At 56.0% G+C, this 19,705-nt stretch overlaps 1 protein-coding gene across 8 annotated transcripts in view; it reads left to right on the forward strand.

The window, feature by feature from the left end:
• The window catches only part of LOC105494835 (HIVEP zinc finger 3), a 424,702-nt gene that overhangs the window by 399,032 nt on the left and 5,965 nt on the right, over nt 1-19,705 (forward strand). For all 8 annotated transcript variants that reach the window (XM_011763711.3, XM_011763713.3, XM_024797055.2 and 5 more), the window contains 3 exons: nt 7,205-7,380; nt 13,637-13,723; nt 18,374-19,308. In XM_011763711.3, the coding sequence (XP_011762013.2) occupies nt 7,205-7,380; nt 13,637-13,723; nt 18,374-19,308 (1,198 nt within the window). The remainder of the gene's footprint in view (nt 1-7,204; nt 7,381-13,636; nt 13,724-18,373; nt 19,309-19,705) is intronic.

Consider the following 19,705-nt stretch of genomic DNA (forward strand, 5'->3'; position numbering starts at 1 on the left):
GCTAGTGACAGGGCGCCCACTGCATGGCAGAGCAGCTTCTTTCCATCTTTGCCATATTCAGAGTCCAGGAACAACAACCTCCTCCATCGCCTTGCCTGAAATGCCATGCAATTTCCACCACAGCCCCTCTTTGGCACCTGGAGCAGAGGAACGTGTCACGTCCTTTGCGGGCTCTGTGCCGAATTGCTGCGTGCTTAGCAGAAGCTGCGGGTCTGCTACAACCCAAGATACCATGTGCTGATGGTTCACAGTCAGGCGGCTCAGTAGCACCAGCCGCAGGGATTGCAGGAGAAGCTGCCGAGGGCAGGAGAGGACATCGCACCAGATCATACTGTGCTGCACTTCAGGGCCCACAAGTCAGATCTGGGGTCCAGTCCTTGCTTCACCACTTTTGAGCTGCCTTGTGACTTTGGGCAAGACACTCAACCTCTCTGTTTCCATTTCCTTCTCTATTCAGTGAAGATTATAAGACCCTCCTGATCAAGGGGTTGTTTAAGGATCTTTTTCTTTTCTTTTGAGTCCATGAGGCTTAGAGCCACCGCGTAAGAATGAAAAGATCCATCCATGAAGACCCTGGTCTCACCATACCCCTCCCCGTAGCCTCTGTCCTGACCTGACCCCAGGCATGGGGCAGAAAGCTGCTTCCAGACAGGGGTCTGGAACCCCTGGTGACACAATGATGGGTCAGGATCTCCAGCCTCACTTTGTTGCGTGGCCTGGAAGTCACAGCCCTGAGCCCCAGGCAGTCAGGCTGTTCGATTTCAAGGTCCCTGGAGGCAGCTATTCAAAATCCACAGAAACAGCTCTTTTTCTTTAAGAACAAACCTAAACATTGTTTTTCACACTGACTGACACCCCCAGCTTGTGAGGGCAACAGAAACCAGGTGGGCAGGGGGACTGTGAGAAATTACTCCATGAGTCAGCCCTGCCGGGCCCATCAGCAGTGGACCGTCTTTCAGCCTCAGAACAGGCAGGGAAGTCAGTCACTTTCTCCCCGGGGCAGCCTGTGGCACAGGCCTCCAAGGAGCTGCCTTGGGTGGAGGAGGGAAGAGGACAGCAGACCGGGGAAGCAGGACTTTACCCCCAGGGACCCCCATCATGGTGTTCCGATTTCCCCCCTGGCTGTTCCCCAGCATTTCTCTACAGCTGTCAACACCCAGGGGCTCAACCCCAGCGCTGGCTGGAAGGGCTGGGCAGGGAGTGATGCCATTCTTATTTGTCTGCAGTGTAACAGGTCCCTGGGAGAGGGAAGATGCTAACAAAACCTTGGTCAGCATCATCTGAAAGTGTTGATGTGCGGGAACAGGGTGCTGCATGGTAAAATTGCTGGCTGGGTGGTCTTGGCCATGTCAATGAACCCACTGGGCCTTGGTTCCCTTTTCTATACAATGGAGACAATGGTAAAAGGGTTGATGGGAGGATCAAGCGACGCCAGGCATGTGACAGTACTCTGCCGTGTCTCACGTATGAGGACTATTTCCAAGGAAAAGAAAGTGACTTGCCCAAGGTCACCCGGCGAGTTCCAACAAGAGCAGAACCGAGACCCAAGCGTCCTGCCCACCTCTCCCCCTCTGAGCAGAGTCACTCCTCTCAGAAAGTGGGCAGCATTATCTGCCCATCAAGGTTCTGAGGCACTGCCTGTGTCCCGCCTCCTTCGGGAGCCCAGAATTGAATTAAACTTGTGCTCAGGAGCTCCTGGAGTGGGAAAGTCAAGGCTAGAATCTGAGGATTGCAGGCCTCAGGAAAGAAGGCCTCGCTGGCCTCTCTGATGTGCAGCTAATGAATATTTATTGGGCACCTGCTGGGGATGCCCTGACAAATGAGGTAGATGTGGTCCTCACCCATGCAGGGATGATGGGGGCTATGCTTGTGAAAAGGCCATTGCAGTACACACAGCCTGACAATTCTCCTGAAGCAGGAGCGGGTGAGATCCCCAGGCCCAGAGAAGGGGTGTGGGACAGGCCTCCAAAGGACAGGACCTTGGTGCAAAGTTCTGGTAGAGTGGAGGAGCTGGTCATACAGGAGAGGGGATGGTGCTGGGGCAGGGACACGAGGCCCCAGGTGACCTTTGGCATGGCTGGAGGAGGAGTGCAGCAGGAAATGGGGGGATCAGTGGGAACTGGTGGGAGATGAGCTGGGGAGGTGGCAAGAGCAGATGGTGCCCTGGGCCTTCCCTGCCAAGGAAAGGAGCGGGGCTTTGCTCTGATGGTAGTGGGAGAAGCATGAAGTGGGACCTCTAGGCTGGGAGGAGTGGCAAGCCTGGATGGATTTGGGGACAGCTCCTACTGGCTGTTTTGTGAAGAAAGGAGGCAGTGGTATAGGAGAGAGGGTGGTGGCCAGGGCTGGTGGGGACAGAGAGGTGGCACCCTTGGAGCATGCATTGCATGTAGCACTGATGGTTGCGGTGGTGGGTTGATTATGGAGCATGAAGGAAATGGAGCCATCAAGGATGAAGCCCAGCTGTGGGCCTGGCCAGCCACATGGGTGCAGGTGCCGCTTACTGAGAGAGACGGGAATCCAGGAGCAGACACTACAGGTGGAGGGACTTGGAAGGCTGGTTCTGGGCATACAAGGTATGAGGTGCCTGAAAACTACCAGAGGTGATACTAAGGGGCAGTTAGATGTACAGCAAAGGCATCAGAACTCGAGAGAGAAGTGGCTGGGGGCCATCAGCACCCAGGTGGAGGGTCACCTGGGGAAGGTATGTGGTGAGAAGGGTCCAGGTCAGAGGCTGGCAGGGGCCACGTCGGCTTGAGAAAGGGTGGGCAAAAAAGGAGCTTGCAAAGGAGACACAAGCAGTAGGGAATGGGGTCACTGGAGCCAAGCAGGTGCCTCCGGAAGGTCGGCGAGAGGGCAGACAGGATAAGGCAATCAAACTTTGAATGGAGCAAGCTGTGACCTCGGCAAGAACAGTGGGTCATCAGAGCTGGGCCGCAGTGGCTCAAAAGCATAGAGTGGGGAGGAGGTGTGGACAGCCCTCTCCAGATCCGGGCTGTGCAGGAAAGAGGGGCAGCAGAGCTGGTCCGCCTCAGGCTTGGGAAGGTCCACACTGATGGACAGCTGCCATAGGCCTGTCCCTGGGCTGGACCCTTTGGGAACCTCAAAGCTGGGCAAACCTCGGTCCTGGCCTTCAAGGAGCAGAGGAGCCACAGGTTCCAGGTTGTTGAACCAGGACTGCCCTCGTTCAAGTCTTGGGTCTTCAGCAGCCGTCCTCCTCAAGCTCTCTGGGATGTCCAGCTACAGGCCCCTCCTCCTCTAAACCCTCTCCTCTTGGCTAAGTCACAGTTCTCTCCCAGTTTCCTGCATCTCTGACCTTTCTCTTTTTGAGGGCAGGGTTTGGGGTGCCATTTGTTCTGCCCACCCTTGCATTTGGGTGCCACCCAGGCCTCTGCCCTCGGCACCACCCCCTTCTGTCTTGTGGGGTCATCCTCCTCACAAATCTACACATCCCTTCTGAGTCCCACTGATTTCTAACTGTGACACAAGGATGTTTCTTCATGTCTTCCTCATGGGCATCTCATACTCAATGCTTAAGGACTAGGATCCTTCATCACTTCCCCCCAAGCTTGGGGGTGGTGCCACTAGAGCCAAGTTGAAACTTCTGGATTTTGGTTTCTCCTTCATTCTGACCCCTGCCCCATCGAAATGGCCACCGAAGCCTGTGGAGCCCATGCCCGGAAGGCATCTCAAATCCCTGTTCTAGAACACGAGCCTAGGCCTGGATTCATTCTCTCTTATTCCAGGTCATTCCCATGGCCAGGGAATATCCTCTCTTGGAGACTTTATATTTCTCTTTAAGGCTTTTATCAAGCCCAAATTTAGCGTGGTGTTCAAGGCCAGTGGTGATCCAGCCTGCCTTTCCTCCAGGCTCATCTCCTCTCCGCAACCAAATACTGCAGGCTCTCAGCACTCTGACATTGCTCCAGGGGTGCCTACCGAAGTCCTCCCTTCTCTCCTGTCCTCCATCTCTCCTGTCCTCCCTTCTCTCCTGTCCTCCATCTCTCCTATCCTCCATCTCCCCTGTCCTCCATCTTTCCTGTCCTCCATCTCCCCTGTCCTCCATCTCTCCTGTCCTCCATCTCCCCTGTCCTCCATTTCTCCTGTCCTCCATCTCTCCTGACCTTCCTTCTCTCCTGTCCTCCCTTCTCTCCCGTCCTTCACCTCTCCTGTCCTCCATCTCTCCTGTCATCCCTGGCCTCACCCAACCCAGGCTCCTCCCTCGTGCTCCGCAGCAGGCTGCACTCCCTCCCTGATGTGACAAGGTGCTGCACGTGGTTGTGTATACCCCACCCCAAGTCAAGGCACCACCCTTGAAGGCTCAGAGTCCTCTCTCTCCCTCCTTCCCTTCCTACCACTCTCTCTCTCTCTCCATTTGGAAAGACCATGTACCATTTAAGCTTGATGTGGAGGAGGAAATGAAGGGGTCTGAGAGCAGCTGGGGCAGACGGACCCTGGCACCTGCTTCTAGGTTGGCTGGACACAGGCACGGTAGACACAGAGTGGCTGTGCTGTGTGGGGATCAGCAGGGTGAAGGCTAGGCTGAAGGACACCATTGTGGGTGTTGGCAGGAGGGGAGCAAGTGCCATGGACCCGACGAGCAGGGCCAGGTCGAGGCTAGTGTCCAGGAGGTGGCGGGGCCTCCAGTGCAAAGGGGAGACCAAGCCGCCCTCACTCTGTCTTCTCCTAGCTGGGAAAGGGGCCTCTATCTCAGCCATCTTCCCCAGCCACCAGGTCCCAGGGGCATGGAGGGACATGGGAATTAAGGACCAGGTGTGAGCAACTGGTTTTGGTCCTGGAGATCTGCTACGTGAGGATGAGCCGCTGTCACTTGGAGGCAGGTGCCTCGTGCTTGGCCACAGAGTGCCCTTCCTAAGAGAAACGAGTCATTTCTGCGCACCGCCGCCACGGCCTTCAGTTCCTCCTCTCGAACGCAAGGTGGCGCGTGTCCTGGATCCCGCAGAAAGGTGGCCCCCACTGGGGACGCGGCAAAAACTGGCTGGTCAGGGCAGCCACGGTGGAGAAGGGGCAGTTTTAGACTCCTTGATGGCATCAGTTGGCCAAATCTGAGGTGATAAAAAAAAAAAAACAGAGCCCACCTGTACTAGTGAACAGCAGTCCATGTGAGAGGTGAGGGTGAGTGTGCCAGGAGAGTGTGTGAGCATAAGCATGGAGGTCTGAGTGTGCAAGTGAGTTTAAGTGTGTGGTGTGTGTTCATGGGTGTGAGCGTGTGTGACTGTGTGAGGGTGGAGTGTGGTGCATGTCCATGTGTGTGTGGGAGTGTGGGGATGTGGGTGTGCACGTGTGATTGTGGGAGTATGCATGGGTGTCAGTGGGAGTGTGAGGATGTGTGACTGTGGGGGTGACTGTGAATGTGGGGAGTGTGATTGTGGGGTTATTTGTGTGGGTGTGTGAGTGTGTGGGGATGTGGAAGTGAGTCTGGGGTTGTGAATGTGTGGATGGGTGAGGGTGGTGGTGTGTGTATGTGTGAATATGGGGTATATGAGTATTCAAGCAGAGGCGCAAGTGTCTGGTTGTGGGAGTGTGTAGGGGTGTGAGTGTGAGGGTGTGAGTGTGAGGGTGTGGGGGGTGTGGGGTGAGTGAAGTGAGTGTATGTATGTGTATGAAGGTGGGGACGTGAGCATATGTGAGGGTGCGGTGTGTGGGGGGTAGGGGTGTGGAGAGGAGAGTGGGGTGTGTGAGGGTAGGGGTGTCAGTGTAAGTGTGAGGATGGGGTGTGGAGTATGTGAGTGTGGGGTGTGAGTGTGGGGGTTGTGAGGGGGTGTGGGGTGTGAGCATGTGTGTGGGGGGTGAGTGTGGGGGTGTCAGCATGTGTGAATGTGAGGGTGAGTGTGAGGGTGAGTGTGGGGTGTGAGCATGTGTGAGGGCGAGTGTGAGGTCAGGGGTGTGGTGGTGGTTGTTCCGTTGCTGCTAGCAGGCTCTCTTCCTTAAGTCCCCTCTTCCAAGCCCTTCCTTCCGACGTCCTTTCAGCTGTAAGCTGACGGCCCCATTGGAGCAGGGTGGAGCCTCCACCGCTGTCCCTGGCTCACCTCCTCCCAGCCACCTCCTGCCCCTCTGTGCTGGACCTGGTTGGGGCAGGTGGTGCGGAGTGAGTAGGGCACAGGCAGCTCTGGCTGGCATTGGAAGGTGCGCTCCACAGGCTGAGAGGCCACGCCTCCTCCACGTGCCTTGCCAGTGGCCTCTCAGGCTTCATGAGTCAGAAGGCTCCTCCTGGAAGTATGCCAGGGTCCCCTCTCCTGGTGCACCCCCTGCCACCCTCCCTACCACATCTGTGACTTGCACATGTATAGCATTAGAACAACAAGACGGCTTCATCGTGATCCTGTTGCGCATGTGGGACTCGTGGGTTTCCTTCTAAGTGGAAATAAGAGCATTCTGATTCGTGCTTCGGGGGCAGCTCCTGAAAGCTGGTGGCACTTCCAGATAGAACCCCAAGCGATGTGGCAGGTGGCTGGGACCCTGCAGCCTGCAGAGCTTGCAGACTGAGGTGCAGGTGAGGGAGAGAGCTCAGGACTCCTCATTCCAAACTCTGAAACCAGGGAAGCAATGGTGGTCCCTGTTCCTTCTCCTCCCATGAATGTCAGGGCGGCTTCCTGGCAGACTGGACAGGCTTTGGGGAAGGCACTTTCAGAGCCTGGTTCTGGCCCCTTCTGGCTATGGGATCTTGGACAAGTCTCTCACTGTCTCTAAGCCTCGGGGTCTCATGGGCTCTCCATGGTGAGGTGGTTGTGCTTTGATTTGGGTAAAGTGCCTGGCAGAGTCAGCATTTGGTGAATGGCGGCTGCCCGAGCTGCTGCTGTTATCTTCATTCCCTCTCTAGGACTCAGGTGGCCTGCGGTGGCTGTTCTTTGTGGGTGAAGCTGTAGCTGGGCTGGCTCTGCCAAGGAGGCTGTCTGGCACCCTGCAGCTCCACATCCTCTCGGTGGGACGCACCGGTGTCTGCTGCCTCTGGGGGAGGAAGAATAGTGCAGCTCCCCCCGTCTGAGGGGGAGGGGCGCAGGGGTCCATGGTGGATCCCCAGAGTGACTCAGTTCCTCCCACTCCCATGGTCCTCTCTGGTTCCGTGACCTCCATTCCTTGCGTCTGTAATGGGCTGGATGAAGCTAGGAAGCGCGTGCATCTTCTGAGGTGGGAATCTGCCTCTTCTCCTTTTTTTTCCCTTTACTATGACGCCTGTTGCTCATAGGTACAAATCAAACGAAGAGTATGTATATGTGCGAGGCCGCGGCCGAGGGAAATATGTTTGTGAGGAGTGTGGAATTCGCTGCAAGAAGCCCAGCATGCTGAAGAAACACATCCGCACCCACACTGACGTCCGGCCCTATGTGTGCAAGCACTGTCACTTTGCTTTTAAAACCAAAGGTAAGAGAGAGTCAGCTGGGGCACTGCCCCTGCCTGCTGCAGGGAGCTCCCCTCTGGGAGTCCCAGCACAGAGTTCAGGTGCTCAGACCTCTTTGCAGGGGGCCTGGAGCAGCTCCATTTCCTGGATTCCCACCCAGCTTGGTGCCCAGTGGCAGAGCAGCTGGCTCCAGACTGGCCTGTGGCTCCCCATGGCTGCCCCCAGCCATCCTCCTGGAACACGCACACAGCCCCTACACCTGTGGCTGCCCGGCCCTGGCCTGCCCAGCCTGGTGCAGCACTCTTGCTCACCGTTCCTGGTTTTGCATCTTCTCTCATCTCCCCTCCCTTCTGCATGTCTCCTGAGCCGTTTATCCACTGATCTGAGGCACTCCAGCATCCATGCTCGTCACTGCCACTCTTGCATTTGGAAATCCATTCCACTCCTAGCTGCTTAACACACTCGCATGCTCACTTCTCATGCCAGAGTGCACCGACCTCCACCCACCTCTCCACTCCCACCCTGTCCCTGCTCCACCCAGCTTCTCTGCACGTCTCAGCACAGGGCCGGCCCCCCACTCCCAGACTGGCAGCCCTGTCACCCCTGCCCCAGCCACACCCCACATCAGGGTCAGGATAGGCTCTGGCAGTCACTGGTGAAAGGAGGGGCCTGCTGTGAAAGGCGTGCATCCCAGAGAGCTGCGATGGGTGATGGGCATGGCCTGGCCTGCCACAGCCACCCAGGCCAGGCCCCTGGTGTGGACGAAGGAGCTGAGTCCATGGGATTCTTGGATCGTACTCTCCTCCTGCAGGATAGGCAGGGAAGGTCCTGGCAGCTTGCTCACTGCAGACTGAAGTGCCTTGGAGGGAGACCCAGGGCTCTCGGCACCCTGGTGTCTTTCAGCCTCTTGAGCTTTATAGATTCCTGGGTCAGGGTTTGGACATCAGGGTCCTGTCTTCTCCTTTGAGCAAGTTGGGGGCTTCTGGGAGCCCCACGGTTTCTCAGGGGGTGAAACTCAAGGGCATCCTTCAGCTGTGCCACCTGTTGACCTTTCTTCTGTTGGCAAAGTTGCTCCCAGCGAGCGAGGCTGGGCCGCTGCTCTGGAGGGGGCCCAGCAGGGTCCCTACCCTTCTTCACTTCCTCCGTGCTCTTGCTGCTCTTGGCCCCTTCCGTTCTCTCTAAACCAAGTCAGGCGCCAGTTTATCACATCCCCTGGGACAGTGGCCTCTTCTCTGACTGTGTTCCCGTTTCTGGTCTCCTGACACCATTAACTGAACCCCTGCCCTGCTCTGTCCCCTCGCCATCATCTGCAAGTTGAGCTCGAATTTTCCTGCCAAGGTTTTGGTTTAAACAGAGGTGCCTGCCCTCCCACTGCCTTTCCCTGATCCTCTTCTCTCTTAGTGTCTCATAAACAACGTCCCAAAGGTTGCCCAGAGAGGGCAGATAGGCCCAGGACTCCCCACCCACCCCATGGGTGCTTCGAAAGTGTCTTCCATCCCTGGAGCCCTGCCCAGCATGCGTCGCCCTGGACGTGGGCTGTCCCTGACACGTCCTCCAACCGCACTTCCTCTGGCCTTCTGCAGCCAGTTGAGATTTTACGGAAGAGTAAGATGGAGATAACTGACTGACAATTCAATGGACGGTCTTCAACTCTAAAAGCAGAATACTTCTCACCCAAGTCCCCTTGAAGGTGAAGAAAGTGATCCCAGAAAACAGAATAGCTGTTAATGCTGGAGCTGCAACTAGAACACGGGACCCGAGCTTCAGGGCATCACCCCGTCATCTTCCTTTCTCTGAGCAGTTAGTTTTCTCCCTTCCCGGGGGTGGGTGGCAAAAAGCTGCACTTGTAATGGCCTGTGTCCAGGGGACCACACTGTCCTCAGCCTGAGGAGTCCTGAGAGCTCCCAGCCCAGGGCCATGCAGAGCACACCTGTGCTCCACACGCAGCCTGGGCTGCCCATCGCCTCAGGAAACCATCACTCTGCCGCGAGAGACTGGAAGTTTCCAGCCCAAGCAGTTTCCTGCAGGGGGCCCACTCGATTCCCTTTGCCTTGGGTCCCTAGCAAGAGCCCCTACTTTCTAGGAGATGCCTTCATTGGAAGCCGCACTGAGCCTGTCTGCAGTCCCTTCCTGGGCCTCTCTGAGCCAGCACAGAGCCGGGGCCCTGGAGGGCCTTGGAGGGTCCAGAGTACATAATCTGAACAGAGGGGCTGTAGGCCCTCCACATTTCCAGGGGTATAGAGCATCCCCCGAGGGAAGGCTGCCCCTCCTGTCCCGAAGGCCAGGCCCATGAGGCCGTGCTCTCAACCAGTGATCAGGCAGTGCCCTGAGCTCTTCCTCAACTGTTCACAGGGGCTTCTAGAAGACTAGAACCTTCCAGAACCAACACAGGGAGCAGATGGGAAATGGTGGAATCTGAAACTGTTTGACTAACAGAGGGAAGGCCAGGTTGGGATGGTGGCAATCGAAGCAGGGAAGGCTCCCTGTCAGCTCTCTCTGCAGTATGGGGGTGAAGGGAGAGCAGGATGCTGGAGCTCCTGCCTGTTTCTGGGGCCAGGTGTCTTTGTGGAGTGCTGGGCCCCGTAAGCCATCAGCTCAGACAACACCGGCCCCTTCTCTCCGGGGCTGTGCGCCTCCCCATCAGGCCACCTCCAGGCCTGCCCCAGGCAGCCCTCCTGGCCCTACCACCCGGCTACCCCAGGGCCTGGGGAGCCCCTCCTGCCTTCCTGTCTGTCTCTGTCTGCCGTGTGTGTCTTGTCTCTCGTGTCAGACGTCGTGGCAGCAGCTCAGGCCTCTGGAAACTAGCTAAGGAACGCGTCAGTAGGTGGGGCTGGGGAGGCCTGTGGGTGGCCCTCTGGCGGCTGGGGGGTCCCATTTCCTCTTCTCAGATGGTTCCCAGAGGCCGGCGGATGGCTGTGCCATGTCCAGGCCCTTGCACCGATCGCCTCGGGGGACAGAGATGGCCTCAGGTCTGCCAGGCCGGCAGGGGCAGGGACAGATGGGTTGGTCAAAGCCAAATGAGGCAGGCAGGGTTGGTGGTGGATGCCCTTTTATCGGAGGTTCCGCCTCTCGCCCACCCATCGCCTTCCCTCTCACTTGCCTTTGCTCTTCATTCCAGGCCTGTTAGGCTTTGGTGGGGTCTGGAATGACTGAGAAACTGTGGCTCTGCCTGACAAGCCGAGGCCCTGGCCCTCAACAGGGAAGTGGTGTTCAGGCTGCACCTGCAGCCATGTGCCCCACCTTCCCCTTTCACAGAGGAGGAGACGGACCTGGAGAGGGAAGTCACAGAGGGACCCAGACAGCACTCAGGGCTGCCCATCCAGTGTCCACTCCTGGACCCGCAAAGTCACCTCCGATCCTGACTCCTCCCTGCACCCCCGGGGTTGGGGGCAGAGGAGAGACAGCCCTTTGGGGGCTCCCTGGTGCCTTCTCCTGAGAAAGGTAAAACCATTTCACCATAAGCATCATCTTAGCATCTCTTCCTCTACACCCAGCATGGTGCGTGGCAGAGCCCCCGGCTGCTCAATAGAGTGACTGGCATGGGGACAGAGGTCTGCTCTCTGCCAGGCACACTCTGCTGCCACTCTACATGTGTCACCTCATCAAGTCCTCCCGCATCCCCACGAGGTAGGTATTACTTCACAGTTGCAGAAACCAGGGTTCAGAAGGTTAAGGAACTCGCCCAGGAGCCCGCAGCTAGCAAGCTGCGGAGCCCACAGTCAAACCCAAGGCTGCCAGGTTCCATCTAGGTTCCACTCTGCCTCCACATGGAGTGGGAAAGGCCCCCAGAGTCTTGAGACCTGAGTCTAAATGGAACTCGGCACCAACAGCACTGTGGCTACGGGCCACCTGATTCGCTGTGTTGGCTCAAGCAGCCCTGCCAGCGTCCGAGACAGCCAGTGATCTTGTCTAATGGTGCCATCAGCACCTGGACCCAGAGTTAGATCAGAAGCAGGGAGAATCTCAGCCTGGTGGGGGTTCAATTACATGGACTTTGAAGTTCCTTCCAACATTTTCCTCCTGAGATGAGAAGGGCATTTCCCAAACGTGGCTATTGTACACCCATTGTGTGCCCAGCATCTAGCTTGGTTCATTAGAGACCTAAACCTTCCAGGCAGAACAGGTGCGACAAATGAGGTAATAGCCAGAATGAGCAGTGTCTGCTGCGCTCTGTGGTCTGGGGTAGTCAGGGTAGGGTGGGCCTGGATCCAGGACCTTAGGACAGTGAATATCTCTGATCCACGGAAGACCCCAGCTGCCTTTTCCCACCTCTTGACTGTCCTACTCTGGCTTTGCCTTCTCATGACAGTGAGGGCAGAAGTCCACTTGGTTGGACAGGGACCTCTGAGGACCCTCTGGCTACAAGACGACTCTGGAATTATGGCTTTGCTCCCACTATTGCCGGGAGTAGAACATGCAGGTTTATTTCCGGTTATAGGAGGAAGACCCAAATTAGGAAGGATAGAGTCATGAACCAGGACCAAGGTGAAGAACGAGGAAAGGAAGCAGCTCCCCTCCCATCCCTGGTGCCCTTGACTTGAACACCTCTGGGAATCCCAGCTTAAGGTTCCCCCATTAACCTCTTAGCAAAACCCTAAAGATTTCTTCTAATTCCAGGAATGATTAAGAAGCACCCTTTGGTTCATCTGTGGGCCCTCTCCCTGGTCACCTATCCATCCATCTCATCTAATTGTTTTCCTGTTCATTTATCTTCTCATCCTATCTGTTCCTACCATTCTCCCATTTGTCCTCCCACCCATCCAACTTCCCATTCTTTCATCCTCCTATCTGTATTCCTATGCATGTAAAAGTGCATGTGTCCATTCATCCATCCAACCAGCCATTCTTCCATTCATCCATGTCTCCGTCCTCCCATCCAGCTCTCCATCATCCCACCTGTTTATTGACCCATTCTCCATCTATCCTTCCATTTATTTTCATCTACTCACCTATCCTCTGTCTGCCTATTCATCTCCTTATCTGCTCATCTAGAGTTCCATCCCTCTGTCTATCCTCTTCCTGTTCTTCATTCTCTTTATATTTCCTTTATCCACTTTATCTATCCACCCACCAATCACTCTATTCATCCACTCCAGGAGGCTTACCTCTTTCCATTCTTCTCTCCTCCATCCATCCATTCAAACTTACCAATTAATTAGACTAATGGGACAGAATACCTGATTCAGGGCACTTATGATGTTAATGACCATATGGAAATACAGCCATCCCCAGGGCAACAGTGAGCACATCATAGTTTGGGAGTAGCTGCTGGGCCCAAAGCAATATCCTGAGGCATCTGGCCTGTGTTCTTCTGGGGCAGGCTGGGATACTCTGCCTGTCCTTCCTAGAACCCTCCTGTCCGAGCTGTGTGGCCTGTGAAATGTTGCACACCTGCTGGGGAACTGAAGCTGTTGTTACTGCTCCCTGATTCCACAGAGCTGCTGTCTCTGCTCTGCAGCTTGTGGGCTGGACCTACAACTTGGAGCGAAGCCAGCCTCCCCTCTGAGGGCTTTGTAGGCATGGAGCAGGACAGAGGCCTTGCCCGGGCCTTCCCTGACCACCCTGGTCCTGTGTCTGCACTGTAGATTGGCCTGGGGAAACTGAAGGCCCAGAAATGGGACTTCTCTGTGGAAACCAAGCTTGGGCCCCCAGCCTTGTGGCTCCTGAATCCCTGGCCAGTAGACTTCCCTACTGTCACCTTCTGCCCTCTCGCCATGCGTAATATTGAATTTGCCTTGGTTTCTCTACCTACACTAGAATTCTGCCCTGTGGGCTGCCCTAGAACTATCCTCAGCCAGAAGGGCATGCTTAGTCCTCACCCATCATGCCGTTCAATGGGAGCCTCCCACGTCATCCCACACTTGAGATGGCCAATAGTGCTGCCTGATGAGCATCACCAGCTACTAGGGCCAGACTTAAATCAGAAGCAAAAAAGAAAAAGAAACCTATTGCACTTGAGTTGTCTTTTAATTTCTTTTTTTGTTTGTTTTTTAACCAGCATCTCACTTCCTCATTAGACTCTCTGTCCCCTCGCAGCCCCCGCCCCTGCCCCCCCCACCTAGCTCCTGTGCACTGCCCTAACAGCAGCTGTGGCTACACGTCTTGGCCTGAGCACCAGGGCAGAGGGATGCCCCAGCTCCTGCCCAGCCCCTGCAGCTGGCAGGGCCTTAACTGACCTGGAAACCACGGCCTGCCGGCCAGGTGCTACCTCCGTGAATCCTGGGCCTGCCCTGGCCTCCTGCCCCACAGCAGAGCCTAAGTATTCTCATTTCTTTCTAGGGAATCTGACTAAGCACATGAAGTCGAAGGCCCACAGCAAAAAGTGCCAAGAGACAGGGGTGCTGGAGGAGCTGGAAGCCGAAGAAGGTAACAATTGCCAACCTCCTCCGTCCCTTTCCCCTCGTCCGCCTTCCCCGTCCTCCTCCACCTTAACTCTTTGCCTTCCGTGCTTCCTTTCTGTCTGCTTTGCTCCATTCCCCCTCATCCCCTCTCTCCCTCCCATGTCTTCACCTTCATTTCTCCCAACTCTCAGAGACAAAGGTTAAATTCCCTGAATGATCGGGCCACCTTCCCACATGCTGATAGGATATGCTGTGCAGCCCTAGCTATCGTGCATTACCATCTGTCATGCAGGTGGAGTGCCTGGCACCCATGGGTGCTCAGTGAATGTTTACTGAATAAATGCACACAAGAGAACTCACAGTCAACGTTGAGTGCCCACTATGTGTTGGGCAGGTTCTAAATGAATGCCCTGAATTATCCCAGCAACCCCTCACAGTGACACTGTGGGACACATACTCTCCAAAGCTCCACACCCACACTCCTGCCTACACACTCCGGCATGGGCCTGACACATGGGCCTTTTGGAGCTAGGAGAGTTTCACGAAAGCCCAAAGCAGACCTGACAGCTGCTTGTCACCTCCCAGCCCCATCCCCGTACACACCCCGGCCATGGTGGTCAATCCCCAGGAGGCATCTTAGAGTCAGTTTCTAAGAAGACAGGGCAGAGGATTCAAAGCCAGTGGGTCTGGCTGGGCACTGCCAGGCCTTAGCAGTCAGACAGGTGGCCAGAAGGGCTTTGGTGGTGGACGGCAGTCCCTTTAACAGGAGGAGGCTGGAGCCATTTCTCAGCACCAAGCAAAGCAGGAAGCATACTGATTCCCTGAAATCAGCCCCAGGACTTAGAGTGTGACAGAGAGGAGTGTGTATGCACACACTGTGTGTCTTGTTCCATTTTTGTTTTTCCAATTTGGGGAGTATTTGTGGTCTTACAAAAAAGAGTTAAGTCATATTTCCTTTTAGGTGGAATACGTCATTTTTATAGAGCAGAACACAGTGAACTTGGGGCTGTTCACCCCAAAGCTAGAATGTGGGTTCGCGGTGCTTGACAAGGATACACTGGACCATATACACATATTGTCTCATTGAGTCCTTAAAACAGGTGGCAGAAACTTGTGTCACGCATGTTAAGTCAGGGAAGTCAAAGCTTAGACAGGTAAAAATAGCCCAAGATCACACAAAAACCCTGGCTGCATGCCACTCCACTGCCTGGTGGGCTGAACCAGGGGAGCCTGAGCCTAAGCCAGAGCCCTCCCCTGAGGTCCCTGCCCCGCCCCAGCCTCATTTTCCCAGAGGAGCGAAGGAGGATGCTCAGAGCCACTTTTCTCAGGACGAAATCCATGCATTCATTCCAGAAGTAATTACTGGGCACAATCTCTGTGCCTGGCTCTGTTCGGGGTGCTGGAGGTTCCGCAGTAAATAAAACAGCTCCTGTCCTCAGGCAGTCAGCATGGCAGGGGAGCTGGGCAAGGAACGAATGTGGAGTAGAGCAAGGGCCCTGCCTGTGAAGCCAAAGAGAAATCAGAAGAGCCAAGTGAGGGCTGGGGCGCGTGGGGAGGGCCACTGTGCTAAACAGTTGTGAGAAGGTTGTGAGAAGTTGTGAGAGGGTTGTGAGAAGAGAACCCCCACCGGAAGGAACCGGAGTCAGGAGTTACGTGGGGTCAGGGAGGAGCTCTCCTACAGAGGGAGCAACAGGTGCGGGGTTCCCTAGTGCTGGAGCCCGCTGGGCGCGGTGGCAGCCCGTTCAGAGACCTGGAGCCTGAGAGCTGAAGGGCACCAGGGGTGCCCTGGAGCGGAGGAGAGAGGCAGAGCGTCCTCTGGCCTGTGCTGGGGGCGCGGGGAGGCCGGATGTGCTCAGGAGGTGGAAAAGCGGCGGGATTCTGGGTGGGCTCTGGAGGGAGAGCCCACAGGCTCAGCTGACCCCATATGGGGCAGAAGGGAGGGGGGAGGACGAAAAGGAGCCAAGGAGGACTCCAAGGTTTACGGCCCAAGAGACTGAAGAATAGAGTTTCCACTTCCCGCGACCAGACAGATGCAGGGGGGAGCGGCATGAGTTCGTGTCTGTGGAACGCGAGGTGGCGCGTGGGAGGACTGCCTGGAAGGAGCGAGGCGCCCCGTCCCTGCCCACGGTGCTGGCCAGGCTGGGCGCCAGCGCCACCGCGTGGCCTCTCCCAGCGGCGCCCGCCGCGCGCTCAAGCACACTCATTTGTGGAGCGTTGGCCTGGATCCCAGCAGGGGCGGGGCCGCTCCAGCAAGGGCCCTGGGAAGGGGCCGCCCAGACAGAGGCATTCCCCAGTGCCTTGCAGGAACGCAGATGTGGAGGGCCCGGCCAGCCTCCAGCTGGGCAGGGGACTCTTGGCTTCCAGCATTCATGCACTGAGTGCCCAGGACGGGCCATTATCCCCACTGGGTCTCAACTTCCACATTAGTAAAGAGGGTCTTTATGAGCCCTCCCTGCTGGACATCAGGAGACGCTGGTCCTGACTCTCCTTCACTCCTAACACTACCCGTGACCTTCGTCTGCAAAATGCTGACAGTCCCACCCCAGCTACCTGCCTGCTGAGACTGGGGGGACAGGGATGACAGGAGCTGAAGTTTATTGGGTACTTACTGTGTGCCAGACCCTCACAGTCCTCTCAACAACTTCCTAGAGTGCTTTTATCGCTACCCAGTTTACAGATGAGGAAACCAGACACAGAGAAAGTAAAGCATCCAACGTCACACAGCAAGGAAGTGGTGGTGCTGAGATTCAAACCCGACCACTCCCTGCTTCTTAGTGCAGCACATCATTTTTAAACTGTCAGCGTAACAATGCAAGGGCTGTAAACCTTAGTTCTGACTCAGCCACCAGCTCTCACAGAGTCATCTGTGCCTGGATTTTGCTGTATGTAAATAAGGGGCAGGGCCAGGTGAACGGGTGATGAAGTAGGCCCCTGCCAAAGTCCTAGGCAAGGAAAGTAAATGCCTGGGGCATAACTGCAAAGTTCACCCCCATCCCCAGTCCTGCTCTCATCCTAATCCTTCATTCCTCCTCTGATCTCATCACCCTGCCTCTAGCCTCAGGGCCCTCCCTTTGCCTGCCAGCCCTAGCTCCACCCCATAGCTTTGACCTACATCCGGCTGAATGCCCACTTTTGTCCACTTTGGACATCTGACTGCTGCATATTGAGTGACTTGGAAGTGCTAGTTCCGGGCTTTCTGGCCTCGGGGCAGCTGGACATGGTGGAGAGCCAAAGCCTGGCTGCCCCAGCGGCCTGAGTCAGCTTCTGTGCCAGCCCTCCTGGTCAGTGGTGGGTGAAGTACTGACATGTGTGAGTGATGGGGCTGGCTGGCTGGCTCAGCCCACCTGTCAGCAGCCTCATTCTGCAGACCAGAAACAGGTTCCGATGGTCTAGCGATGGGCCAGTGAGGAGGCCAGATGTTAGCGGAGTTCTCCCCAGCATCGGGATTGCTGTCCATTTCAGAGATGCCCAAACTAGACTCCTGACATGTCAGAGGTGACCCGGCTGGTTGGGGCCATCCCAGAGGAATCAGACCAGGAGGCTAGTGTTTCAGAGTCCTAACCCCCACTTTTAGACTCTATTCAATAATTCTGTTATTATTCTTGTAGTCTGTTTAAGGAGTGCAAGTGACCTAAATGTCCAACAATATCTGAAACAAGTATCACAGTTTGTTGCTTGTTTACTCTTGTGAACAATTGCTTCCAAGTCTCTCAACATGCAGCAGTCAGATGTCCAAAGTGGACAAAAGTGGGCATTCAGCCAGATGTAGGTCAAAAACTATGGGGTGGAGCTGGGGCTGGCAGACAATGGGAGGGCCCTGAGGCTAGAGGCAGCCTGGACTTCAAAAGGGCAGTGGCTCCTCAGATAAGAGCATGGCTGGGATGGGGACCTGCTCTGCAGCCTGAGGCCAGCTTAGTCAAGCCGCCCACAGAGGCCAGAGGCCACCACCTGCCAGATGCCATTGTGACAGCTACCGGGAGCCTGGTCACCATGGCAGATGTGCGTTTACACTGACCACGGATGGCTCTGTGCTGCTGGACCAGCCAGTGTGACTGCTCTGTCCTGGAATAATAGATTTCATCATTAATGTGTTAATATGGCAGCTATAATTATTTTTAAGCCTTCGATATGTGCCAGGTCTTCCTTTTACTCCTCCTAGAAAACCTGGTGAGGTGAGACCATCACATTCATTCGACAAGGGGAGACCAAGCAGAGCAAGGTGGGGTAACTTGCCCGTGGCGAAGCCAGCACTGAGATGCTAGTGAAACAAACAAAGACTGTCTTCTTTGCTGTGGCTCAATTCCAGCCCTACTACTGTCTTCCATGGGCAAGTTAATTACTCTCTCTTACCTCAGTTTCCTCATCTGTAACATGAAGATGAGAACAGTACCAGCTTCACAGGATTCTTTGAGGTCTAAATGAATAAATTTAGCTAAAGCTCTCAGAACTGAACATTGCACATTCTAGGCATAAAGGAATTATTGTTCACTGTTGTTATTTACAAAGCGCTCCCATATCTGTTACGTTTTGTGGTTGTCCCCACAATCTTGTGCCCTTGCCATGGCTATTTTGCCCAGTCAGCAGGCAAGGAAACTGGGACTCAGAGAGGAGCAGCCATGAGGGCAGCGGGGCCAAGGCCCAACCGTGACTTTGGGTCTTCTGTGTTTGCCCTCAGGAACCAGTGACGACCTGTTCCAGGACTCGGAAGGACGAGAGGGCTCAGAGGCTGTAGAGGAGCACCAGTTTTCGGACCTGGAGGACTCGGACTCAGACTCAGACCTGGACGAAGACGAGGATGAGGATGAGGAGGAGAGCCAGGACGAGCTGTCCAGACCATCCTCAGAGGTGCCCCCGCCTGGCCCACCACATGCACTGCGGGCAGACTCCTCACCCATCCCGGGCCCTCAGCCCCCAGATGCCCCCGCTTCTGGCACCCAGGCTACACAAGGCAGCTCCGTCTCAGAAGCTGAGCGCCTGACAGCCAGCAGCTGCTCCATGTCCAGCCAGAGCACGCCGGGCCTCCCCCGGCTGGGACCGGCCCCTCTGGGCTCTGTGGAGAAAGACACAGGCTCAGCCTTGAGCTCCAAGCCTGTGTCCCCGAGAAGACCATGGTCCCCAAGCAAAGAAGCAGGCAGCCGTCCACCAATAGCCCGCAAACACTCACTAACCAAAAACGACTCATCTCCCCAGCGATGCTCCCCGGCCCGAGAACCACAGGCCTCAGCCCCGAGCCCGCCTGGCCTGCACGTGGACCCAGGAAGGGGTATGGACCCTCTCCCTTGTGGGTCTCCAAGACTTCAGCTGTCTCCTCTCACCCTCCGGCCCCTGGGAAGAGAACTGCCCCCTCGAGCACATGTGCTCTCCAAACTCGAGGGTGCCACCGACCCAGGCCTCCCCAGATACTCGCCCACCAGGAGATGGTCTCCGGGTCAGGCCGAGTCACCACCACGGTCAGCGCTGCCAGGGAAGTGGGCCTTAGCTGGGCCGGGCAGCCCTTCAGCGGGGGAGCATGGCCCAGGCTTGGGGCTGGCCCCACGGGTTCTCTTCCCGCCCGCTCCTCTACCTCACAAGCTCCTCAGCAGAAGCCCAGAGACCTGCGCCTCCCCGTGGGTGAGTTCCTGCCCCTGGGGGCTGGGCCGCTTCTCCCCTGTGGGTGCGGGGGTTGCAAGTTCACACCCTCCTGGGTATCACACCTGGAACTAAACAGCTCTGCCAGCTCAGTAGTTATTAATAATTTAGCAAACATTTATTAGGCACCTACTGTGCCATGCACCATGCTGGGTGCCCTGAATCAGCTGGCTAATTAAACTTTATTTTAGCCTCAGAAGCACAGAGCATGGACTCTGGAGTTCATGGTATCTGGGTTCTACCACGTATTAGTCCGTTCTTGCATTGCTGTAAACAAATTCCTGAGACTGGGTAATTTATAATGAAAAGAGGTCGAATAGGCTCCCAGTTCTTCAGGCTGTACAGGAAGCGTGGTGCCAGCATCTGCCCGGTTTCTGGG

The sequence above is a fragment of the Macaca nemestrina genome, chromosome 1 (genome assembly GCF_043159975.1).
Source record: "Macaca nemestrina isolate mMacNem1 chromosome 1, mMacNem.hap1, whole genome shotgun sequence".
Taxonomy (NCBI): domain Eukaryota; kingdom Metazoa; phylum Chordata; class Mammalia; order Primates; family Cercopithecidae; genus Macaca; species Macaca nemestrina.